At 35.5% G+C, this 27,789-nt stretch overlaps 2 protein-coding genes across 2 annotated transcripts in view; both read left to right on the forward strand.

The window, feature by feature from the left end:
* The window catches only part of LOC142343269 (dnaJ homolog subfamily C member 7-like), a 211,861-nt gene that overhangs the window by 7,320 nt on the left and 176,752 nt on the right, over window positions 1-27,789 (forward strand). The window lies entirely within an intron of this gene.
* LOC142343270 (trypsin-2-like) lies at window positions 16,145-17,226 on the forward strand. Its single transcript, XM_075395058.1, has one exon. The coding sequence runs from the start codon at window positions 16,208-16,210 to the stop codon at window positions 17,090-17,092; it is 885 nt and encodes a 294-aa protein (XP_075251173.1). The 5' UTR covers window positions 16,145-16,207; the 3' UTR covers window positions 17,093-17,226.

The following is a 27,789-nucleotide window of genomic DNA, read 5'->3' on the forward strand; positions in this document are numbered from 1 at the left end:
CACTTATCCAAATTGCCATTTTATTGACATCAGAAAGTCCAAAAATGTGGCAAAATCTCTATATATACCCAGGAGATTGCCGGAAAATAGCCGCCGTTGATTCTGAAAACATTTTTTAAGTCCGATTTATTTTGATGGCATTTCGTTGTTGAACATACTTCTGTTTCTTAGAGAGACGCTACAGGGGCTACTACCAATACCAATGAGCATTAGAGATGGTAACTAATACTTATAGGAACGACGCTCAAATAGCGGGCATCTAAAATAGGGCTTTATGGGTTTATCCCGTTTCTATTTGACTTCATTTTTCTATATTGACTCTGTTCATTTTGAATTGCTTTGCTGAGCAACTGATGTTCAAAATCACTTTTAGCAGAATGAGAGAAGAGAGAAACTAGCCTAGAGAAGTCAAAAAGATATCACGCAAAATGTTGAAAAAGCGGCAAAATGAGGTAAAGCGAAACATTTTTTATCCGAAGAAGTTAAAAAACATAGCAGGACAAGTCCTGACGTACAATTCAAAGAATTTTCATTGATTAAACAAAAAACTAGACCTGGAACGGACTATGAATGGATTGGAAAAACCATTTAGAAAAAAATACGATCCAAAAAATCGAAAAAACAGTAAACATCAGAGTGAAATTGCCGCATGTGAACAAAAAACCACTAGCGAGAAATGAAAATTTAATTTAAACAAAAAACTAGGCCTAGAATGAGCTGTGAATGGATTGGGAAAACCATTTAGAAAAAATCTGATCCAAAAAATTGAAAAAACAGCAAAAAAAAACAAAGTGAAATTGCCGCATGTGAACAAAAAACCACTAGCGAGAAAGCGAATTTTTGTTCAAACACCGTTTTCTCACTCTACTTTAAAATTAGAGCGAAAAAATCCACGCCGCAAAACCACTCGCTTTTTCGCTCCATTTCCTGTTTCGGCGTGACCAAAATCACTACTTTAATTTGACTTCAGAAATCATGAAAAGGTGTGAACATCTTGAAAAAAACATAGCAGGACAAGTCCTGACGTACAACTCAAAGAATTTTCATTGACTTAACAGAAAACTAGACCTAGAACGGACTATGAATGGATTGAAAAAACCATTTAGAAAAAAATCCGATCCAAAAAATCGAAAAAACAATAAATATCAAAGTGAAATTGCCGCATGTGAACAAAAAACCACCAGCGAGAAAACGAATTTCTGTTCAAACATCGTTTTCGCACTCTACTTTAAAATTAGAGCGAAAAAATTTCACGCCGCAAAACCACTCGCTTTTTCGCTCCACTTCCTGTTTCGGCGTGACCAAAATCACCACTCCAATTTGACTTCAAAAATCATAAAAATAAGTGAACAGATCTTAAAAAAAGACAGCGCCCCAATACAATTCAAATTCTTTGAATTGTAAAAAAGAATAGGAGCGCTATAGAAGATGAGGGCGGCTATTAATAAAAGACAGCACCCAATTTCATAATTCAAAAAATTTGAATTGAACAAACAAACGATGAGCCTAAAAGCAGCTTTATATCACTACAAGGCTATCAAACGTAACTCCTACCAATATTAACGTAATTGTTCAAAAAATACACAAAGACACAAAATGACGCTTAAAATTAATAAAATTGCTTTCAATTGATTTAAATTACATAACTAGACTTCCCATGTAGTTCAAGAAGATTGCCCTGATCAGGTTTTAGGCGAGTCCTGCAACTCAGGGTTTCGCTTAAAAAACTGGATTCTTTGCTAGTTTTTATGGAAAAGGCTAATATAACAGAATCAGCCAAAATTCTACAACAATAGTCACACCAAAAGATTCAAACATAACAGTGGGGGGAGGGGGGTTTGGCTACACGAAGCCCTTACGGCCTGAAAAATTTGCCGGGGTGGACGGGAAGTGAGGGTTGGGATTGAAGGGTTCCACCTCTAAGAATAGTGATTAGTGAGCTGAGAGGCTCTAAGAGCACTTAATGCCCGTTCAGAGCTACGTGTTGATCCCGTTTTTGAGGACGAAAAGTCAAATGGTTCAGACAAAAAATCGGTCAAACGAAAAATCGCATAAAAAAGACCAACAGGACTAAGGCTTGTAAATTCCTCTCAACCGAAGTTTGTGGCAATTATATTACTCCTGTTGGTCTTTTTTATCTTAAGATGTTGGTCTTTTTAGTTGTCTGTGTTATCTTGCAGAAATGAACAAACGGACGCAAACTGCTCTCAAACGACAGCCAAGCGCTTCGCTTCGCTAATACCCAGCTGGGGCTTAGAGATGCTAGCACTCGGGGATGCTACCTATAAATTGTCACAGACTCGTATCTCACCTCTCTGTTTAACCATGGCACCTGCCTCAATGGAATGCTGTCTCAATTTTTCATGAGCCTCTTGTCTGTTTGCACCTCCCACTTTCACCATGTCCATTAAGATCTGCTCCGTCAACATAAACGGCAGCTCCTAAACGTCACAATTTTTTCATCAAAAGTTTATATTCTGACTCTTTCACAATATTATTAAAACCACAATAAAAATTCTGCGTCAAAAAGCAATAGTTTCCTGTTCTTAAGTCTAAGTCGGATTTTCAAAACTGCTGAAGAAAACCAATGAAAAAAAATTATTGAACGCGGTATGAAATACTTCGTTCCTGTATCCGTAAAAAGTATCTCAAGTTTTGAAATTGAATAGGTTTTTATCTGATGATTTAAACCCCCCACTCGCAATGACGTCTATGTTCATCAGTATCCAAAGATGCATAATTACAAAGCATGTTACTTAGCTTAGGCGAAACATGGGGGACAACTTCATTAAGCTCAGGGCGGGGAGTAGTAAGACCAAATTCACGCTTTGTCACGGGGGGGACGTCCCCCCCCCCCCGTGACAATCCGTGTACACGCTTTGTAACGGGTGGGGACGTCCCCACCCGTGACGATCCGTGAGGTACATTTTTGAGGTCGAAAAATTTTGTCTCTCAATTTTGCCAGAGGGACAAAAACTTGTAAAAATTTTCTCGAATTGTGCCGGGGATAAAAACTTGTAAAATTTTCTCAAATTTTTGGGGGACAAAAACTTGTAAAATTTTTGTCAACGCTTTGTAACGGGTGGGGACGTCCCCACCCGTGACGATCCGTGAGGTACATTTTTGAGGTCGAAAAATTTTGTCTCTCAATTTTGCCGGAGGGACAAAAACTTGTAAAAATTTTCTCGATTTGTGCCGGGGACAAAAACTTGTAAAATTTTCTCAAATTTTCGGGGGACAAAAACTTGTAAAATTTTCGTCAATTTTGTGCAGTGAGAAAAACTTGTGAAATTTTTGGCAAATTTGTTTGGTGGGCAAAATATTACGACATTTCCAGCTATTTTGTGCGGGGGATAAAAACTTGTTAAAATTTCAAAGTTTTGTGGAATTAATGAAAAACTTTTAAAAATTTTGCAATTTCAGGGGTCCCATAAAGTTGATTTTTTTCAATTTAAAAATTCTTGAACCTTTTTTTAGTCGAAAAGACTATGTCTTGGGTTTTTGAAAAACATATAGCTGACTTACTTTTTCTTTATTTCAATCTCTTGATAAGTTTTATGTAATTTAACAAGATATAAGTAAAATTGAGTCAAATTTTGGTGTTCTTGATCCAACATCTGTTTTAATTTGGTAGTTTTATTGACCATATGTTATTCCAGATTAGGGAGTGTGGACAGATTGGAAAACCAATAAAACTTAAGTGCCAGGGCTCCAAATTGAGAATTATTGTGTCTGGTATGAAATTTGTGTCTTGGGGAAAACTCTAAAAAGTGACAAAATTTTAACGGGAAAAACTGATGTCCGACTGAACTTTACAGCGTAACTTAGGCAAAATGATAGAATGAGCAGTCTATTTCCCTTATATACTTAAGAAAACTAACTTCTCTTTTTTTGTGAAGGAAATTCTCTTTTTTTTTTTACTTTACTTTAATAAACAGTTTTCCTGTTCTGTTTCTGTTCTCCTGATGGTTTCATAGCACTAACAATAACTAGAGCTGTATGTTTATAATGTTCATCTAGTTTCATCCAATCTGGACTTGTTTTGTCGAGCTCTGATTTGTTGAAGGCTGACTGAAGATTAATTTTAAACTTGTGCATATGACAAAATATGCTTTTGTTTTTTTTTGTTTCGCAAGTTTTGGTTGCGGCGTTTTTGATGGGTTGGCCGAGTTTTAGGTATTATTATGTCTACTACATGCGCCAACATGTGTTTTTCATTTCCATAAGCATTTCACTGTGGTTGTATCGGCTTCTCTGATTGGTCAGTCGAGTTTAAGCTTTAATACCGTTTTGCACATGTTTGAACACGTGTTGTTTTATTATCACAGACAAGGTGTGGTCTGTTTTTATTACCATAAACAATTTAGTGTGGTCGTCTCCGACTCTCTGATTGGTCAGTCGAGTTTAAGCTTTATTACCGTCTTGCACATGTTTGAACACGTGTTGTTTTATTATCAAAGACAAGGTGTGGTCACAAGTTTGAGTTTGTGTTTAAAAAGAAAGTAGTATGTCGTCGTCTCAAGATTACTTTGATTTTTATCACGATATCGCATGTTCAATAGAATGTGTATTCTGTTTTCTGTGTTAAATTAAAAGTGCAGTGAAAACAAAAAATTCAATTTCAAATGTTAGGCTAAATAACACGGAACAAACGATACTAACAAAATAAATTTCACACTAGAAGATCTGAGAAACAAAAGAAACAATGTCTTTAATTGAGTTTTAGAAGTTGATATCGAGTTTTCGTTTCTTTGGAGCAAAGCAAAGGCTCACTGGTGGCGTCTCAAGACTGCTGCTGGCAATTATGGAAACCTCCGCGACCTCGGGAGTTGAGGGAGTTGGCGTTGAGTCTGGTAGTGGAGAATTTGACCGAGTTGTATTGTCTGGACTTTCGGGGCTTGTTGGAATCCGCCAAAAACTATCGATAATTTCTAGGTCCCTCCAGTAGCCCTCCTGATTTTCGTATAAAGGAATCTCTTTGATATCATAGTCATAAAGAATTTTCCTAACATTTTCATCTATCGTCTCTGGATTGAACACAAATTCTCTTACGTAGCCGGTAACATGATCGATCGTGTACTGTGCTCCTTTCATCAGCGCCTTTTCAAATCTGAATGATTGAATATAGTCAAAAACCACAATTGGTAGCGCCATGTGGTTAATTGTAATCCACTCTTTGTCCCGCAACTCTTGTTTAACAATAACGACTTTCTCTTTTTTGTAAGTTTCATATGCTATTGTTCTCAAATCGGGATTGGTCTCTTCTTTCAGAAAAATTGCCACCGGAGACATTTTAAAACTTTGAAGACAGTTTTACGGTTAATAAATTGTTGTAGTTTATCAGCTCGTGAAAATTTTTGGTCAGCTTTCCTATATAATCAAAAGATAAAACAATTTGTTCTAAAAGTTACGAATTGAGTATCAGGCTATATCAACTGCGCTATAATAGTCTTTTGAAGTCACGTTTTGAGAATAACCAGATTGTTAACAATAGTAAAGAAAGAGAAAAAGAAATGAGGAAAGACTGTGAAAAGATTTTGCAAACAATTTAAGTTGATTGTAGAGCAAAGATTTGGATTTTGAGAGCAACCAAACAGTATCCAAGAATTGAAAGAGAATGATTATTTGTGTTGGATTGTTTTTCCTACATGTTAAGGCTTGTTGGTTCTAAGAATAGCTCAAAATTATACTTGTCACGTTGAGCATAATAGTTGGACACACTTGGTTTTTATCTTAGCCAATCAGAAAAGAGCAAATTTTGAAACTTAACCTTATGTCTTGTAAGGCTAAAGGAGAGTGACTACAGACAGTATACAAATGCGTTGTTCTATGTCTTATCATAACCAATGGGAGAATTCATGAACAAAAACAACATGCAGTTAGCATTGCGGTTATTGGTTCTTAGTGGTTAAAATGATAAAATTCAAAACTGAATAAGTTAGTCTGTAGCTATTATTAGAATGACAAAATCTTATTCACTCGTTGTTTATAGATTGTTAATAATAAATGGTTTAGACTCTTCAGAGAAAAGCATTAAAAATTTTGTAGGGTTGCAGTTTGGTAAGTGAAAAAAGACTTGGCATGCGTTTTGATCAACCAGTTGTTTGTAGAAACTGTTTGGAAAACATTCACGAGAAATACTTATCCATTTCCACACGTTATCCTGAAAAATCAGTAAGATTAAACTATTTCCTGGCAGCAAGTGAATACTTTAGTGAGTTGGACTGCTTTGATCATGATATTGCTCTAAAGTTGCGTCCATATGGAGGTCTAATTGGCATTGACAATTCATCTATCGACAAGTATTTAAAAGTATCAAAAATTTTACGTTTGCACGCTATTTTACACGACGCAGGTGGTTTCATATACGAAATATATAACCAAGGACCTGGTTACTCTTATATACTTCCGTGGAAAAGCAGCAACTGTTTTAGCGGTCATTTGTCGGGAATATTGTTTTGCTTATATATAAAGGTCTTTCATCCGTCAATTTTTCATTTATTGGAATGCTGAGCAGCAAAACAGTTGTGTTAGACGTTGAAGGGTTTCGTCACAGAAAAGAAAAATTTATTGTTAAAGAACTTGGTGTTTGCACTGAGGACTATCTTGACTGCGTATCATTTTTACCTCCAACAAGTTATAGTGAGTTAACAACTCAACAAAAGCAGTCTTTCAGTTGGTTGACTAGAAATTTGCACGGCATTGAGTGGAACACAGGAAACTATCCTTATATTTATCTTACACAAATAATTCAAAGCGTTCGTTTGAGGAATCCGGGTGCAATTTTCTACGCTAAGGGAGAAGAAAAAGTAAAATTGTTGTCAGATTTGCTTGAGTGCTCTATCATTGATCTGAATTCACTTGCGTGTCCTTCGATATCTGTGAACTACTTTACACAAAACTGTCAAAATCATTCAAAGGGCAAAAGTCTTTTCAACAAACATTGTGCAAAAGAAAAGGCCATATTCTATTTCAATTGGTTAACAAATGAGAGAGGAGTTGACGAAAGTGGAAGCACCCTTGTCACCGAGTTCAACAATTTGCGCCTTGATTACGGGGGACGGGAATCTGAGTCTTTCAATTTCCAAAGACGAAACCATAAAAACCGGAAACCAGTTTTTACAGAGAAAAGTTAAATTGTTGCTGACTGAGGACGAAATTCGCTCATTTACTCATTTAGTATATTATATTGAACCTTTTCTTCAGTGGAGAAAGCAGAATGTCAAAAACTCAACCCAGAGTCTGTCCTCCGAGACTCTTACTGATGTCGAAGCACCCGGTTGGTGAAGAAATTGAACGATCCTTTACTACCAAAAGAGATTCAACACTTGGTGAAGGAAGAAAGGGTGCACAAAATTGTTCATTATGACAAAACTGAGAGACTTTCTGAGTGCTTTATGGTTCATATGAAAGACTTTCTATCTGAGTTCAATTGCTATGAATTGTTTTATGTAGAGTGATCTTTTTCTCAATACATTTTTAAAAAAAATTATTTTGTCTTGAGATGGAGGGAGTAACAGTTGATCAAGTTGACGCTGTTGTAGAAGAAAGTTTTTTTGAAAAAGAAAGCAGCAGCAAATCATCATGGAAATTTTGCAATCAAACAACGTTGCCACGGTCAGAAGTTGTATTTTTTGTGCAAATGTTTGTTATTTTAGTGCTGATATCACTTTGTATTGTTAAATTAACCATTTTAAAACCAAATTGTGAAGAAACTTCAGTTTGGATATCAATATTGTCTAGTTTAGTTGGTTACATATTACCGAATCCAAGACTATGAATAAAATTATATCTACACAAGATAGGGTCTTCATGGCCGTTGTAGGGCCTTCAGGTTGTGGCAAAACAGAGTTAATTTTCAAAATGCTGAGTGGAAACACATTTTTCCCAAAATTTAGCAACATTATTTTCTTATACAGAGAAATGCAACAAATATACATCAAAATGGAGAAAAAACTTGGTGTTACGTTTAAAAAATACGTCAATTTAGAATTTTTGAATAGCCTTGCAAACTGTCTTCTGATAATAGACGACTCGTGCGAAGAAATTTATAATGACAAAGAATTTGTTAAATTGGCCACTGCAGGGCGTCACAAAAATATTAATGTTATCTATATAAAGCACAACCTTTATCAACAGAGCAAGTGGTCTCGTACAATAGACTTGAACACGACACACATCATTTTGTTCAAATCAGCTCGCGACATTCAACAAGTTGAATTTTTAGGCAAACAGTTGAACCTTGTTAAATTTTTAAAACACTGCTATCACTTGGCAACGAAAGAACCCTTTGGGCATTTGCTTATCGATCTTGATCCAAAAACTTCTGATTGTTTACGATATTGTGCAAATATTACTGAGCCAGGTCCTACAGTTTTTTATCTTCCATCTGATAAAGCAGAAACAACTCCACTACACAATGAAAGAGAAAAAATTATCTATACTGAAGCAAATGGTACATTTGCAGCCAAACCAGTTAAGGAAATACTTGCGTAGTTGTGATAGTGATGTTATACTGGTTTTATGTGAATGTCTTCACAATGTTTTACTGGGCCATGTTAGAGTGACAGTAAGAGACTTAGAAAATTACAGACACATATTTGAAGGCGTTCTCAAGAAAAATTCATCGACGGATAAACGACGAGCACTTTTACTAACAAAAACCGGTTTCGAACTAATTCAGCTCATTATTAAATTTTGTTTCATCCATTTGAGTTAAGCAATGTCAACTGCTGAAGAATTTATTTTGATTCCCAAAAATCAGTTTATGAAGGAGCAACCATATTCCTCACAAATTCTAAATGATCCCAGAGTTGAGCATAGAGGTGCTCAATTTTCGTTTTTGAACCGTATGCGACCAAATGAAAACACTGACAAAGAGAACCAAGAAACTTTTGATACGAGGGAAACCACTGATCCCACAGAGTTGTCAAAAGTACATGCAGACAAAATTCTTCAAACTCTCAACATGCTAGCGCCACCAAAATTTACCAGGACGGAAAAAATAGTTAACCTCATAAACGAATCAAAAAACGTTATTATAGACGAAAATGAAAATTTCATTGTTGACGGAACAGCGACAGGAATAAATGTACCTATTTTTCTCTATGATTTGCAGCAACCAACTAAAAAATTAAGTAATCCAGATTATTTCAAAATTCTAGAGGCCTTAAACATAAAAGAAGACTTGGTGATCAACTCTAATGCTAAAACTGCGATCCGGAAAAGAACTCAAAGAGTTACCAAACAAAAAAAGAAAAATAAAACTTTTGCGACAAAAAGAACCAAGCACGAAGAAACCAGTCAATTACTTACAGAGGAATCCTCAGACGCCGGAAGTGGTTTCGAAACCTCAAAGGAAGACAGAACTCAGCAAGAGGAGAAAAACTGGGAATCTTTTGACGAATGAGAAAAAATTGCTTGAATTAAAGTATACGAAAGGTCCCGCAGCATACGGAAGCGTAAAAAATCTACAAAAAAGCACAAAATTGAAACCAAGTAAAGTGAAATTGTTTCTAGAGGGTAAAAATGCCCACACAAAGCATAAGAAATATAGAAAAAGATTTCCAACACTGAAAGTTATTGCATACGATATAAACGAGATTTGGTCCCTAGACTTGGCTTATGTGGATAAATTAGCAAAAGAGAACAAAGATGTAAAGTATTTGTTGGTTGCGGTGGACTGTCTTTCACGTTATTTACGAGTCGAACCCTTAAAATCAAAATACGCCACAACAACAGCAGATGCGTTTAAGAAAATGATAAAGAACAAGCAACCTAAAAAAGTGTGGGTAGATGCTGGTACAGAATTTAAGGGCTCCTTCAGCGATCTTTGTCAGAAAAAAGATATTGAAGTTTATAAAACTTTCAGCGAGAAAAAATCTGCATTTGCGGAAAGAAATATACGATCGCTCAAGAGTTTGATATACAAGTATTTAGAGGACAAATGGACATACTCGTATATTAATCAATTGCAGAGCTTTGTACAAACCATTAACTCTAGAGTCAACAGAGTAACGAAATTGGCGCCCAATAAAGTGACAAAGAAAGACGTTCCTTACTTGACATCATTAATTTTTAATACGTCAGCAAAACTAGTTCGCCGACCAAAATTTTACGTTGGGGACTTTGTGCGAATATCGAAAGTGGATCTTCCTTTTAGAAAAGGATACAAGCAAACATTTACCAACGAAGTTTTCGAAATTTACGATATACCTACAACCAATCCCCCTACTTATAGTCTCATTGACGCATCCCAAGAGCCACTCAAAGGAAAATTCTATGAGTTAGAGTTGGTCAAAGTTAGAGACAATAGTAGTGAAATAACAAAACATGAATGAATTCACGGTTCACTTAGTTTCATCAGCATCTATGAATATTTTTCCTCAAAACACGTTGTCCTCATTCAAAAATTATTTCAATGAAGAAATTAATTTGGAGGGGGATTGGCGAGTTGCACTAAGTGAAATTATCTTCCCGGCAAAAATAAATCAAGTGAACAAAAGTGATTTTGAAGATATTTTCTTCTGAAGGCCTTAAGTTTTATGAGAAAAGTATTCCATTTGATGCTGTCTCCAGACCATACGGAGGAGAACGAGCTATCATTGGAATTGGTTCCTATGAAAACCGTGACCATCTTTTTGAGATCCTTGAAAACAGCTACTGGATTGCCTCATTTTGACTATCAATATAACAAAATCAATGGAGTTTTATTCCTATTTTTTGGTAAAAACGAAGGAATTACTTTTCCGGATAACGAAATTCCGAGTATACTAGGTTTCAACGGCATCCATGATGGGTCTGGTTATCATATTGGATACAAGATGTTGGAAACTTTTGAAAATCTGACCATGACAGATGACGAAGAAAAAACTTTTGCTGGTGATTATCCTTTTGATTTGTCTGCAGGGAAGCAACTGATTTTTATTTACGTTAACATAATTGAGTATCAATACGTCGGTGATACTAAAGCTCCTCTTATTCGAGTCATTGATTCAAAACAACGCCTGAAAAACGGTAGCCCCTGCGAAATAGAGCCAACACACAGAATTGTTTTCAGCAATTTGGAATACAAAAAGTTATTATCAAAAAACTTTCAGTCAATTGAAATTCAATTGCGGACAGAAACCGGACAATTAGTTCCATTCGCTGGAACAGGAAAAGTTATTTTGACATTAAATTTTAAAAAATTCGACTAAATGGAAGCCTACTATCAACAGCAATCGGTGTCACCATACTTTTCAGGACACTATCGCCAACGAGGAAGTGGTTTTGGAGCTTTAGCAGCAGGTATTGGTAGAGCCGCATTACCGATAGCAAGAAAGTTTCTTTGGCCTGTAGCCAAAAAGATTGGACGTGAATTAATTGTTCAAGCAGCTCCTGAGCTGGTAGATGTGGTTACGAAGAAAAAGTCTCCAAAACAAGCAATAAAGTCGACTGTGCAAAAAACTGTAAGAAAACAAGTGGGTGGATCAAAAACAGGAAGAATGCGTAAATTAAAACCCAACGGTGAAAAGCCAAAACAACGCATTCGTAAGAAAAAGCCTTTGACGAGAAGTCGGTCAAATTTCTTTTCTAAAGTTCAAAATGATTACTAATTTACTGCCCGCAGAGGCAACACACACCACACTTGATTTGTTTGAAAAACAGCCTCTGCTTATTACTTTTGACAATGCTTTTACTCAAAAAGTCGGGCCATCATATTCCCCGGATGGTCCAATGCTTGAGTTTGAAGTTTTGGGTGACAGGAACAATTTCATAGATTTACAAAAACTTCTCCTTGAAATAAAATGCAAAATCTCCCGGAACAATGACGGCGATTTGAGGACAGGAACTGATGCAACAAATACAGACGCGCCATACTTAAGCAATAACGCATTACATTCTTTATTTTCAGAATGCACTGTATCTGCTAACGGTGTTAAAATTTCCAACACGAACGGAAACTATGCGCACAAGGCATTCATTGAAACGGAATTTTCTTCAGGAAAAACTGCAAAAAACACATGGCTAGTTTGTCAGGGATATTATTACGAGGATGAGCCAGCTAAAATTGATGGCACCGATGGTCGCGCGGACGACGTAGCGGCCAGAAAAGCTCTTGTTGCTAATTCCCAGGAAAACTATTTTATTGGAAAGCCGGCGAGTGATATTTTAACTTGTGATAAACACCTACTTAGTGGTGTTACTCTGCGAATTTCATTTAGAAGGTCTACAAATGATTTTGCTGTAATTTCAGAGTCAAACAAACATTACAAAGTTAAAATAATTGAAGCTAATCTCTACGTTAGAAAAATGACAGTAGCGGATCATGTTTTGACTGCAATTGAGAAAACTCTACTAAAAACGCCTGCCGTGTATCGCTATACAGAAGTATTACCACGAACTTTTTTAGCTACAACTGGAATAAGAAGTTGGAGCCATGAGGATATTTTCTCGAAAGAACCTGTACGACGTATGATAATTGCAATGGCAACAAATCAAGCATACCTCGGAACTAATCGCACTAATCCTTTTCACTACCAGAAATTTAATTTGAGCCAGATTGTTGTCTATAGAAATGGTCAACCTATTGTTGGAACTCCTGTCTCAACAACTTTTAACCACCGCATTTACTTCAATACTCTGGAAGCCTTGGATTTTCTTGACATAGGTGGGCATGGCATAACTCTGGACAATTATCCCGATCACTTTATTCTAGCTTTTGATTTAACTTCAACGCAAGAGGCCTCTCATGATTTCATTCATCCAGAACTTACAAATTGCTCAATTTCTGTTCAACTTACATTTGACGGAGCATTGGCAGCCAACGTAGAAATTTTATTTCTGGGCGAAAGAAGCTCAACGTTTTATGTTAATTCGGAACGAAAGGTGACAAAAAACTCAATTATCACCTACCCCACCGATGGATAGTGATGAAATACGCTATTTGTTGGGAAAATGTATTCATTTGAAATATTATTTTTATGGAGTTTTTGCAGCGGACAATTTTCCAAAGCTAACAAGAAAAGGATTTGTTGTAGTTAATGCTTCACCAGCGCAATATGAAGGAAGTCATTGGATGGTTATTTGGTTTCACGAAAACAAAGTTTATTTGGCTGACCCACTTGGACTCCCGATACAAAACTACCAAATACTGTATTCCCGTCTAATACAGTTTTACAATGAAGTAACTCAAGTACTCAAACTTAAACCAGTTCAAAATCAAAACTCAAAACTCTGTGGACTTTTTTGCATTTATATTGCGCATGTGATGTTTGGTTACGAATATCCTTTGATGTTGAATATGAACGATATTGACTTGCTACGCTTTGCTAATCATATGCTCTAATATGTTTTAAATTAAATTTTTTTTTTTGCTCAATTCTTTCTTCAAAGACAAGAGAACAAGACAATTGTTAATTAAAAGATTTCGATTCCATATTAAAATTTATCAAAATCAAACTATTATCAACATGCAAACAACCATAGCCACTATTTAATATATCAAGTATTTTTGAAAGCTCCCCGTACATACCACCATTATAAATACTATAAAATCTTTCAATCGTACAAGTAGGCAAAAAGTCAGTTTGTGTTTGAACATTCTGTGTCATTATCATGTTGACATTTGGTAATTTTTTCTTGGAAATTGAAACAGTGAGATTATGCTGGTTGTTATAACTGACTGCCTCTTGAAGTTTTTCCATCACTTCGCCATAATGCACTATGTGAGAAGATCCCCGAATGAGCAGTTGAAAACAAGTGAAGAGACATGGTATTGTATATGGTTTAGAAGATGTATCCTTGAAGGACTGCGGTAATTGATCAAAAGCAGCAATGACATGGTAATGAAATTGTTGTATTTTGCAATGATCTCCATTTTTATGCTGGCTGTATGCGAAGTTTTTTGTAAGATTAGAATCAAATTGAGGCTCAGTATTGCAAATAAAATATCGAAAAAGTTTTTGGAATTGTCGAAAATATTCAGGCGTACGTTCAAACATTGCTTCAACCATTTTCTTTTGCTATTTAATTCTCTTTATCACTCTCTGAGGCTTTTTTTGATTTTTTGAATCTGCAGCTACGACTTTGACCATTCGTTTCTAAATTGAAACCTGGCTGTAATTTCCTTTTGCCGGAACTGCTCTGCTCGTTCGCAAACTTGGAGAGAGCTATTCTTCTGATAGCATCAATATTTTCTCCTACTTGCTCCAATTCCTGCATAGAGAGGGTGAGTTTTTGGTTGAAACGAAATTCGTTCTCTCCGTTTTCCTTTTTGAAAAGTTTCAGCGATATATAAGTTCCAGTGTTATCATATGTTTTCACACAGGCAACAACATATCGTTTTTCAGAACGCGCTATATCGTGATAAAAATCAAAGTAATCTTGAGACGACGACATACTACTTTCTTTTTAAACACAAACTCAAACTTGTGACCACACCTTGTCTTTGATAATAAAACAACACGTGTTCAAACATGTGCAAGACGGTAATAAAGCTTAAACTCGACTGACCAATCAGAGAGTCGGAGACGACCACACTAAATTGTTTATGGTAATAAAAACAGACCACACCTTGTCTGTGATAATAAAACAACACGTGTTCAAACATGTGCAAAACGGTATTAAAGCTTAAACTCGACTGACCAATCAGAGAAGCCGATACAACCACAGTGAAATGCTTATGGAAATGAAAAACACATGTTGGCGCATGTAGTAGACATAATAATACCTAAAACTCGGCCAACCCATCAAAAACGCCGCAACCAAAACTTGCGAAACAAAAAAAAAACAAAAGCATATTTTGTCATATGCACAAGTTTAAAATTAATCTTCAGTCAGCCTTCAACAAATCAGAGCTCGACAAAACAAGTCCAGATTGGATGAAACTAGATGAACATTATAAACATACAGCTCTAGTTATTGTTAGTGCTATGAAACCATCAGGAGAACAGAAACAGAACAGGAAAACTGTTTATTAAAGTAAAGTAAAAAAAAAAAAAGAGAATTTCCTTCACAAAAAAAGAGAAGTTAGTTTTCTTAAGTATATAAGGGAAATAGACTGCTCATTCTATCATTTTGCCTAAGTTACGCTGTAAAGTTCAGTCGGACATCAGTTTTTCCCGTTAAAATTTTGTCACTTTTTAGAGTTTTCCCCAAGACACAAATTTCATACCAGACACAATAATTCTCAATTTGGAGCCCTGGCACTTAAGTTTTATTGGTTTTCCAATCTGTCCACACTCCCTAATCTGGAATAACATATGGTCAATAAAACTACCAAATTAAAACAGATGTTGGATCAAGAACACCAAAATTTGACTCAATTTTACTTATATCTTGTTAAATTACATAAAACTTATCAAGAGATTGAAATAAAGAAAAAGTAAGTCAGCTATATGTTTTTCAAAAACCCAAGACATAGTCTTTTCGACTAAAAAAAGGTTCAAGAATTTTTAAATTGAAAAAAATCAACTTTATGGGACCCCTGAAATTGCAAAATTTTTAAAAGTTTTTCATTAATTCCACAAAACTTTGAAATTTTAACAAGTTTTTATCCCCCGCACAAAATAGCTGGAAATGTCGTAATATTTTGCCCACCAAACAAATTTGCCAAAAATTTCACAAGTTTTTCTCACCGCACAAAATTGACGAAAATTTTACAAGTTTTTGTCCCCCGAAAATTTGAGAAAATTTTACAAGTTTTTGTCCCCGGCACAAATCGAGAAAATTTTTACAAGTTTTTGTCCCTCTGGCAAAATTGAGAGACAAAATTTTTCGACCTCAAAAATGTACCTCACGGATCGTCACGGGTGGGGACGTCCCCACCCGTTACAAAGCGTGTACACGGATTGTCACGGGGGGGGGGGGGGGGGGACGTCCCCCCCCCCGTGACAAAGCGTGAATTTGGTCTTACTACTCTCCGACGTCTTGCCATTGATAAAATTGTGTCGATTCAAGGTTAATATACAAATGATTTTACGTCAATTGACTTTTTTGCAACCTGCTTGCCAGTTTCAGGAACTATTTAATCAAACACAGCTATTAAAGTGACACAATTTATCAATAATCATTTTTAGTACAGATGTTGTTTCATTGATTGTGATAGTATAAAAGGTTCAACCTTCTAGCTGGTTTCATCATTCTGACTTAAATTCATCGCTGAAAAAGTTCTTAAGTTTTCAGTTTTGACAATTGTCTAAAAAAAGACAAATTTGAGCTTAAAATGATTGCAAAAATTACTTTTCTCGCTTTGCTAGCTTTCTCAGCTCTTGCCCGAGTCCCAGAACCCTTGTCGGAGTCTTCATCCGAGAAATCGGACAGTGTATCCAGACCTATACCCAGAGCGGTTAAGTGTGGACAAGCACCCCTCTACGACAGCAGCAGAATCATAAATGGGTCCTACAGTCCGACTCGAGGGTCCTTTCCTTTTATGGTCAACATCAAAATTGGCTGGCAGCATTGGTGTGGAGGCGCAGTCTACGATAAGTACACTGTCATCTCAGCCGCCCACTGTTTCTGGAATGGACAGAACGTGAACGACCTCAAACTGTTCTTCGCTGACTTCCACCAGAAAATGGGATACAATTATGAAAAAGACCAGGAACTGAGATACGTCAAGAGCATCACCAGACATCCGAGATACGACCCGCATTGGTACACCAATGACATCGCAGTCATAAAACTGACCAAAGCCGTACCCTTCCACGATAGGATCCAGCCTATTTGCATGCCCTCCGTAGAGGTCACAGGGGGTGAGGACACAATCACCATGGGCTGGGGTTACACCTACGGAACCAGCGATGATAACAAACTCAACTTCGCCCACGTTCCAGTGATTCCCCGGGAGACCTGCAGACAAAGGGACTGGTACTCGGTGGCTGTGAATGAACATATGGTCTGTGCTGGATACGCCGAAGGAATGATCGACGCTTGCCAGGGTGATTCTGGCGGACCCCTGGCAATGCAGAACTCCGAGGGTGCCTTTGAGTTGATCGGGGTGGTATCGTGGGGTTCCGGGTGTGCCAAAAAACACAATCCAGGTGTTTACACTGACGTGTATGACTATATTGATTGGATCAGAGAAGTAGCCGGAGAACCACAATATTAAGGGATAATTAAACTTGATGCGGCTAAAACTTTCATCGACTTTTTGGTGATGGTTATGTAAAATTTACATGATTTCAAATATCTGGTAAAACTTCAATTTATTTATCACGCAAAATGAATAAAAGGTTCAATTTATTCAGTTTATGTTGAAAATGAAGCAAATTAATTCAGCTAAGATCCCTGTCAAAATCGGACAGCTTAGTTTGCAAAATCTTGCAAGATTACGCATCATCTTCCAAGCTCTTGCAAAACAACCGTACATCTTGTAAGACCGTTGCAAGATAATCATCTTGCAAGAAGCGCCAGAAATGTTCTTTTCTTCAAAATTTAAAGACGGTTACCTTGCAAGAATCTTACAAAATAAGCGTCCGGATCTTGAGTGTATCTTGCAAGTTAATTGTTATAAGCAAGAATCTGACAAGATAATCGTTGGAGTTTGACAGGGGAAGGGAGCAGGATTTGAAGAATCCGACCCTTTAGTTTATAGTTTTGTTCGCGATTCAGTTGTTGTTTCTGAAGAGGCGGCTTAAATTCTCATCGATGATTATAATTTTACTGAAGACTTTAACCTAGCCAGTTGAAATCTGACAAAGGCAGTTGAGAGCTGAAACACTGAAATATCCGATAACCCTCGATAATTTTTTCCGCCCCGGCCAATTGTTTTTTATTAGAATGTATGAACAAACAAGGAGGCTCGGTAATGCGCGTTAGCACATACTGTTCCGTCCCCGATCATCCACGTTTTCGTTTTAATTGTGTACCAAATGAGGAATCGATAGAAAACTCTTAAAAAATCGAAAACAACTGGTGTTTGAATAAAAAAATGCGTCCAACTTAAATCTTCAATGGACTAAAAAGTGTCACTATAGAGGGCCCAGGAGATTTTCCATTACAAAGAATAAGAGACAAGACGAACAACAAAATAAAATAGGAAAAACAAACCTTAGTAACATCCAAAACTCGATATCTACTTGTAGAAAAACCCGATAACAGCTAAATAGTGGCAGATAGAACTTAAACAAAACAAAAAAAAACATTTCATTGTTTTTCACCAGGAAAGATTTGGAATCAGTCCCTAGTGAGACTCGGGAACAAGTAGACAAAAAAACAACAAAAGTGGCTAACATAAAATTTTAGATTATAAACTTTCAAAGCAATTGGTCCCAAAGTAATGAAAACACTCAGATATAAATTGAAATGATTAAATACATTGTAATACAAGATAAGAATTTGGAGACTGTCGTTATTAAAATTTATTCATACGACTACAAAAAACAACAAGTACAGAAAAAAACATAAACTCAAATCAATTTTGCAAGGGTCGATGCCGATAAAACCGTAATCTAGTCCCTAAAAAAGAAATGTTTGTTTGCTCGTTATATAAACGGCAATAAAGAAATATGTTACCAACCATTAATGAGACTAATAGACAGGAAAAGAGCAAAGTTGAAAACAGCTTTTGTATTTTTTGAAAGCAATTAATTTAAGGTTCGTGAAAATGATTAGCTATCAATTGAAGTAAACAATTAGGGTTGTTTGTCCGCCTAAAGGAAACCATTGTGACCTTTTTTGATCAGAATGTGCCCATGTTTGCAATAAGAGCATCAAATAGACAAATACAAGCCACTGAAATTATAATAAATTCATTTAAATCACAAGTTATTTTAATTTTTGCATTCCTCTCATGTCTGCAACGTGATATTTGACCTTTAAATAATGAGACTAACAACAAAGAGATACAAAACAACGGAAGAAGCAGAGTTATCAAGTACTTTAAAAAAGAATTGTTTTCGAAGTTATTAAAACGATCAGCGTTAATTCAAAAATTATTAAACAGGTCAATTATTTCTTCAAAGTAAGCCCCTGTGACCTCTAATGTATCGGAAATTGTCATAGGGCAAAAAATCACGTCAAGTACAGCCAAATATCAAAATTTTTGGAAAAAAAGATTCAAACCCGTTATAACCATAGTCAATCCGCTGAAATCTTTAGATATGTTCAACTGCGTTTTTTTCTGACGCCAATAATGTTATCCTATAACTAACGAGAAAAGGTAATTAACGAAGAAAGACAAACAGAACAGAACACGCAAAGTTAAGAAATTTTTAAAATTTTTAAATACAATATTTTTCCAAAACATGAAAACATCAGCTATCCTTTCATTAAAAAGGTTCCTGAGCTCCCTCCAACGGAAGCCTTTGAGACATTTTGAACTGTCATTAATCAAAAAATGTTATACGTTTTAAAAAGAAACTCATACACAGACAAAAATTTAAAAATTGCTTTTTTTGCAAAAAACCAGCATCGAAGCCTTTAAGCCATTAATTCTAGCTTTAGTCAATTAGGCCTTCCTTTGATGACAAAAAAGTGTCAAAATAGTATCTGACTTTTATTTATTAGTATTGAGTAACAAAAATACAAAAAAAAAGATTCAAAGCTGAAAAAACTTTTTCTTCAAAGTCATGAGATTATATCAGCTGTAAATTGAAATCTCCAAACATGTATTTTTATTCCCCCAAGGAAGTCACTAATAGCTGCCATAACGCCAAATTTACCATGCGTTTGAAAAAAAAATCTTCAAATACAGAGATAAATTGTGATGAATTGTACGACTCCATATGGGTTGTATAGCCTGATAAAAATTTTACTATCATTGAATGTTTTTGTGTACAATAACAAGGGTATGACAAAGGTATAATTTTCACCTGTATTCCGGGCAGAATTTTGAATTGACAATTAACTTGGTTATCATGACTGTGAGTAAGCGACGAAACATTTTATCAAATTTTTCAACAGCAAACAATTTCCAAGAAAACCATAAAATCGTTATTTTTTACTTCCAATCTCAGACCACTCTGTAAAAACGTTCACACAGTTTTCTCTTCAATTCGTATGTTGATAGCTATTTGTTTTCTTTTTTTGATCACAATGTTACAGCTAAATTGCAGCTTCCTTTCTTCAGAAAAATTCAATTATGATCACAAAGAAATATTTATCGTCTTGGCAGTTTAGTTTATATTCCCATCTTTGTAATTGCTGCCGCTTGAGACACAATTTAGAGCTAAGGAAAAACCGGTCGGCTGGAAATTGCAGAATGAAAAATCGTTTCAACAGTAACATCAGAATAGTCACTGAAAACAAGCGAATGACTTAAAAGCAACTTGGTCAAATGGGTTATGAAAAAAAGATTTGATCAGAACATTTCTATTTAAATTGCTTTTTCAAAACTTGAAAAATTAAAATTTAAAAAAAATGTTTTTCCGAAATTCTGGTGTTGTATGCTTCTGCATTTGGACTCGTAACAGCCAGGTATCAAATAAGAAGCAAAAAGTAGGCGAAAAATTGATTCACTCAACTATTTTGAGAATAAAAAAATTCTAAATGCTGATCTAGTTTTCCGCATCACGGAAATACAAACAGAGATTTGTTGAAAAATAGTAGAATTAAACTTGAGCAACTCTTAATTCATTTTAAAAATTACACGGGGTAAAATTTTACTTCTTTTCAAGTTAATGCCAGTTGACAGAAAATCAAGCATCAAATACATTTTTATCAAATTAGAGCGGGCGTCTACAGATCGCACAATAAAGGATTTTTTATGTATGCCGGGCTAACTTGATGAAAGGTATATCAAATCGAAGGCAAAGATATATGCCTAAGACCTGTTTGTGCTGTAAGTCTCAATTTAAAGATGGGGGGGTGATAGTGTTTAATTTATAAGAGAGTAAATATAAAATTACAGGCTTACTAATTAACAGTTGAGTAGTAGTATTATCGAGATGGGCTGGGTGGTGATCATTTTCAGATTTCCTGATGCGCGCTGATTTCTTGATAAATTAGTCGAAAAAACTTTAAAAAATAATATGTTAAAGAGTTGTTTATTTTGTCAGTTATTAGATGGTTATTTACTGTTTAAGCAGTATAAATTTCCGAAGATATTTTGTTTAAAGTTTACTGAAAATGAAAAAAAGGACCGTTTTCTGCGGTCTAGCTCAGAACACTATTAATCTCATCCTGCTTCTTTTTCTCATTAATATCGGCGAAGCATTGGGCCGATAGGGGGCGGAAAACCACGTTCACATTCATAGCAAAATGGTTTCTTAATTTTCCTACTGCTCTAGAAATCGAGAGAAATAACTCTGCTCATCTCATGAAATTATTATTGCTTTTTCCTTTAAACAATATTAATAAAGTGGGAGCCTGTTTCATCCTTGCGTAGGCGCCTTAATTCTTCACTTTCTGTTCTTGTATCCTTGAAGTTTGTGGGGAAATTATTGCTTCTCCTCAGATGCAGCCGCATTGCTTTTAGTAGTTCCCTTAAGTTGCAAACGTCAGTCAAAGAGCAGGGAAATTGAGCAGTGTTAGCGGCGCCTACTCATATTTAATTGTAGTAATATTTAACTGAGCCTCGTTTTTAAATTAGAACAGCAAAGGCTCAAATGCTCATATTGTTAGCCTAAGCGCGCGTTAATTTGTTTGGCGGGCGCTAAGAGTAGTGGTAATTAACGATTAAATGTGTGCGATCGATTTGTTTTGCGGGATTAGTTATCCGTTGGTTCGTTTAGAGCAGCTCTGTAATACTACAGTTTCAATCGTTAATCAGTTACAGAGAAAAAATGATGAAAAGATCTGGCAAGTTCCAAAATAACTTAAAAAACAGATTTGAGAGCATGCCATGAAATTCAACTAGACGCCGACAGAAATATATTTTTTATGAAATTTCGGATACAAAAAAAACAAAATCAATCGAACGTTTAAGATCGCTTCGAATTTTTTGGAAATAATTACATTTTCATATTTTATTCTGCTCAGAAAAACTTCTTATTGGGAAGATTGTTTATCCAAGATACTCATTGAAAAACAAAAACTTTTCAGTAAAAATTGGAGACCTTAATCAAATACCTGCCACTTGGTGGTTCACTTGGTCTTTTATGGCTGAATAATTTTGAAACCAATTCCACAGAGAAGCACCGCGTATTTTTCAAATGACAAAACGGAGAAAAAGATGACTATATCATAACCACGATTAATTTAAGAATTCAAATTTTTAATTTCATTTGAAAAACCTTGCATGAATCGTCTACGCTGGTTTTAAATTTGAATTAACTTGATTGCATCATTACTGAAGCCTGTTTGGACAGTAAAATATTCATCAGAAACGGCATAATAGATACAAAATAGTTGAGACATTGTAAATTTTAGGTAGAATAAAATTCATCAATCAACGGAAGTTTCTCTGTTCAAAAATGATATAAGTTAGGACAATTAGTGGTTTATTTTAAAGATCGAAATGTTTTTGTTAAAAAAATAAACATTGTATTGAAACAAAAACATTTGACTGGGAAGTTAACCTCCACGTACAGATTGCAACAAAAATTGACAAAATATTTATATACAAATTTTAATTAAACGTTGTCCTGTCCTCTATTACTGCAGTTTCTCCCTCTCGTCAACGCTCCTGTAAGCTTTAATCATCGAAAGCGATTTAACCAAATTTCAGTTTATATTTTAGTCAACACCCAAGGAAAATATTTGAGGAATCAGTTTTGATTCTCCAATTTCTCCAATTATCATCATCACATTAGAAAATGTATACTTGTGTAACGTCAGTGTTTTTTTTTGTGGATTTTTGTCATTAACAGGGACAATAAATCACCACATTTTCTAACTTAACTCCACTTTTTATAACTTAACTCCAGTATAATCCAGCGTAGAAAACTAGAAAAATGGATCTGTTAACCCTAAACAAATAGTGTCAAAAAATGCTTAAATTTTTGTATCCAATTGTTCAGAGATAAAATAAACAATTTTCACAATTATCAGCACTTAATACTTCAGAAATTTTTCTGAGTGACAATGGGCCTAAATAATAGCAACGAAATAAAGTCTCTTTTTATAGGCATGCTCAAAAAAAGATATCATAGAAAGCAAAGACAAATATTTATTATTTCGAATTCAATTTGAAGTAATTTTTTTTACTGTCACTGTTGTCAATGCGCGCTTGCAAGTGTAATCTCAAAACGTGGGTCGTGAAAATTAAATAAGTTGAATATAATGCGCTAATTTAAAATGATTTCAATAAAATCGTTCATTTTGATGCGTACTGATAATAAGATGTGTGTAAGCTACTATAATTTTCTGATGTCAGTTATTAGAATGAGTAACTACAAATTACATGAAAAAACATTCAATGTTCGTGATCAAATGAAAACGGCCATTTTTTGAAATTAATTAGGAAATGAGTTTCACGGATTTCAAATCATTTATTTTGTCTCCTAAAAACGATTTTTTTTAAACGATGGGACCTTTCAGGTGCTCCAATTAATTCAACTTTCAACAGCTTTCAAAAGAACTTTCACATAGCACTGTGTGTGCAGAGTAACAATGAGACAAAACTTATTGCAAAAACAGGCCAACTTTACTTGCTCAAATTTTCGTCCCTAGGTAAGGCTGTGTAATGAAACTATGGTGACTACAGTTTGCACTGATCATGACATCTAGAAGTCAAAAATGGTATTCAAATTGAACATTAGACGATGAAAAAATTCACTACCACCAGTTTAAGTTAAAAAGTGATGTGAAAACTTTGTTAAAATTTTTTATCATCTTGCCTCATACACATATGTTTCCTTGAGAAGTCCGTAAGGCCTTGCCGGATTAACCACCATAAATTTTCTCCTAAAAGCCATCCGTAAGACATATATAGAGTGTATGTTTATTTCGCTCTATTAGTAAGACCATACATAAAAATAGTTAGTCTCAAAACATTTATTAATTTCACATGTTTATTGCGCTGCACGTAAAAAAATAAATATTTAAAGAAAAAATACTTCTTGTGCGGTGTTTTAGAAACCATACTGAAAGACCTTATACATCTATGCCCCCATGCAAGACCACACAATCATTTTCAATTCTGTTTTTATTGTGTTGAAAAACAATTGTGAGGCGCAATTGCCTGCTTGTTCAATTCCTTGGTTCGCTAAACTGCCCTCATTATTTCATTTCTCAATGTTCTACACTTATAGTTTTCAACTTTTTTGCTTTCAATTTTCGTTCAATTTGTGCTCAAGATTGTTTGAATTGGGTTGTTTTCATCATGCAGGCGCGATCTTAAATTGATAAAAAAACAATGCTTTTGGGAAATTTCATGGCCACTTAAGGATTTTTTGTCATATATTCTCAATTTATCATGAATTCTTTTTCTTACAACAAGAAAAACAAGTTTGTCATTTCTTATAACACCATATACATAATTTGTCCCCTTTAAGATTGTTACCGGTACCCAGGTTTAGGTCCAGACCCAAATTGAGCTATGATCAGACTATGCAGACTGAAATGACCTCTGATCAGACTTTCCAGACCAAAGTTACTTCTGATCAGACCTTCCAGATCAAAATGATCTCTGGTCAGACTTTCCAGACCAAAATGTCCTCTGATCAGACAGAACCCAGACCACTGTCCAGACGATAGTGCACTTATGATCAGACCCAAATTCAGACCATTGTCCAGACTATAAACAGACTATGATCAGACCATCTTCAGACCATGGTCCAGGCTCAATTTCAGACCATTGCCCAGACCTTAATCAGACTATGATCAGACTCAAGTGCGCTCAAAGTAGTCTGATCAGAGAAAGATTTTAATTATGAACAAGTCTCTTAATTTTGCTATAATATATTCATTTCATAAAAACTGGTGTTTGCAGTATTAAAATCATCTAAGGAAAAGCCGATTCTGAAAATATTGCTAATGAAAACGAAGCCTAACTGTTGAGAAAAAAGTTTATTTACCATAGCCCCTAGTACATTTTTCTGACTCAAAAGATGAACTTAGACAGTTTTCCACAAGAAAGGTCGTGGTCTTTAGTTAATCAAAATTTCCTCTTGAGGGGACCAGCATTTGCTATCAGCTGGACTCCTTGTTTCTGATCAGAGTCATCGGACTTTAGTCAAGCCTCTGATCGGAACGCTGCTTTATTGTTGCCTCTTGGCAGAGGCAACATCCCTCAATAAAAAAACAAAAAAATTGAAAAAATAATGCACTCGAAATCAGACCTTCCAGACCGAATTGACCTCTGATCAGACCGAACCCAGACCATGGTCCAGACTATAAAGACTATAATCAGACCGTCCAGACGGCATTGACCTCTGATCAGACCAAAATCAGACCATGGTCCAGACTATTGTGCGCTCGAACCGCTTTCCAGACCCTGTAATTATGGTCTGGGAACACAGGGGTGTGCGCTCGATTGGGTCTGATCATAGCTCATTTTGGGTCTGGACCAAAACCTGGGTATTCACACTTCAAATTATGTTATTAATGGTTCTCGCAAACCGCCTGGTTTGACTATCATACAAAGTTCCTGATGATCATACTAGAACAACATGATTCCTAGTAGCATTCATAGTCATAAAAAATTTTTTAACCTGTATAATGTAAACAGAGGCTACTTGAGTTTTTATTTTTACCCCAATAATCCAATCAAAATTATAGATCCACAAAAACAACAAAACTGATTTCGGTTTCTCCAAAAATATAACATTTTTGTTTTAAAAAATTACAAATATGTACCAAGTTTTTGCTCTAAACCAATGAACAATTTTTTTCAGAAGGTCTTCGATCGTCAAAAAATTTTAAAAAGAGAGAAAATCTCAAAGAGTATCCTCTTTACCGTTTGTCGTGGTATGTCCCTGTTATGAAGGTAAGTTGTGAATTGCGCCTTAAGACGATTTTAGTACAAATACAGACAAAAATTACGGAAAGTTTAACCAAAAGAATTCTTCAGATATTTCGTAGGCAAAAACAAAAGGAATCATGTTTGATTTAACAAACATTGCGCAATTGTGATAGAAAAAAATGATTAAAAGTGATCAAAGAAATACATCACAATAATCGGAACTTTATCAAACGTAGATCCGAATTGTCTTGACTTAATCCAAAAGTTCAAGTTTAGAGTTTGTTCCGGAAAATACTGATTGCATTTAGGCCTCATTTTGATCCAGTTGCTGATCCGATTGCTATGATTGATGCTAAACTTCTAACTTCTGCTATCTGCTAACTTCTAACTGCTAATTAGACTCATTTAAACGTGTATAAGCATCCAATAAAATTTATAATTTATTCGTTTCATTTTTTTGAATGACAAATGAATTTGAGATTTTAAAAAGAAATTATTGAAAAAAAACCGTCGATTTAAAGACAAATGCAAATTTCAAAAGAAGGGTAATTGAGTATTCTAATCATCTAGAAGTAGATGTCGTTTACCATTTATGGGCTGCTATTTTGAAAAACAGTCAATACAGCACCCATTTATACAATTTGGCTCTTATTTGGCTGGACCGCTAGGCCTTGAAAGTAGGTATTGGCCAGACCAAACAGACCGAAATATGGGTATTGGCCAGACCGAAGAGACAGAAATATGGGTATTGGCCAGACCGAACAGACCAAAATATGGGTATTGGCCAGACCGAACAGACCGAAATTTGGGTATTGGCCAGACCGAAATATGAGTATTGGCCAGACCGAACAGACCGAAATATGGGTATTCGCCAGACCGAACAGAGTAAATTTGCCATTGGCCAGACGGAAGGCGCGACCAAAATTTTTTCCAGACCATTGTGGACGGTCGCACCGGACCCCCCTGTCCGCAACCCAAGTCGGTCTGGCCAATACCTGTCTTGGGTCGCGGACTTCATCCTGGGAACTGCTATTCTGAGCTTTGAGGTAATCTACTGAAACCGAGGCGTAACATATACAGCATCAACATATGAATTATGAATGGCGGAACGTTTCGGGAAAAAATGGGTGCTAAAATGAAGTGAATCTGTCTTTTCTTTAATACAGAAACACAATCACTGTCTTAAATTTGTACAGCAAAGTTTGAAGTTAGGCAGAGCAATCATACTAGCAAAAATATGCTAACTGAAGAATTACGTTTGATTTCCGTCATCAATGTTTTTCTGAGAATTGTTTCTCTCTTGAAAATGTTTCTCTCGCAATTTTTTTGTCAGAAAAAACACTTTCTTTTTCTGGTGTTATTATCCCTTCAAAAAATTTAAAAAATTTTGTGAGATTAATAATTTTCAAATTTTTTGCTCAATTGCACTTTTCTATTAATTGTTTTTTCATATTTGTGACGCAATCTTTACACAAATCTGTTCTTAAATCTAGAATTCTTTTTTAAATGAAAAGGTTTATTCTCTCAAACACAGTTATTTACAACATATCTTACAAAAATTTGATGCTAACCCGGTGCTACGATTCTCATTTTTCTTGCCAAGTTCCTATTTGGGACTTGCCAAGATCAGAAGAAATCCTATCAGGAATCCTATTGGGAAACCTACCAAGAATTGTAGGTGGTGGTAAGTATATGCAAGTTCTCACTTTTCCCACTAGGAATTTCGAGAAACCTCGGATTCCCAGCAAGAAAAAGGGGCACAAAAAGAATCTTGCTAGAAAAATTCGAGACTCCTTAGGATTCTTGTCAGAAAAAGTGGAGATAATGGGTTTCCCAGTGAGAAAAATGAGAAAACAGTGGGATTGTTTGTAGGGAAAATCAGTACTAGAGTTAGCCAGGACCCCCAAAAAGCTGTCTCAGAGAAGCCGGGACACTGAAGCACAAAAGAACACAATAAGGGGAGGGACCCAGAGAAGCCGAGACCCTAAAAAACAAAAGCTGTCACAGAGAAGCCAGGACAG

Source organism: Convolutriloba macropyga, chromosome 7 (assembly GCF_964194025.1).
Source record: "Convolutriloba macropyga chromosome 7, txConMacr16.3, whole genome shotgun sequence".
NCBI lineage: Eukaryota > Metazoa > Xenacoelomorpha > Acoela > Convolutidae > Convolutriloba > Convolutriloba macropyga.

Excerpts from the sequence above, each read along its gene's own strand:
- LOC142343270 (XM_075395058.1), top strand. The coding sequence starts at position 16,208 with ATGATTGCAAAAATTACTTTTCTCGCTTTGCTAGCTTTCTCAGCTCTT.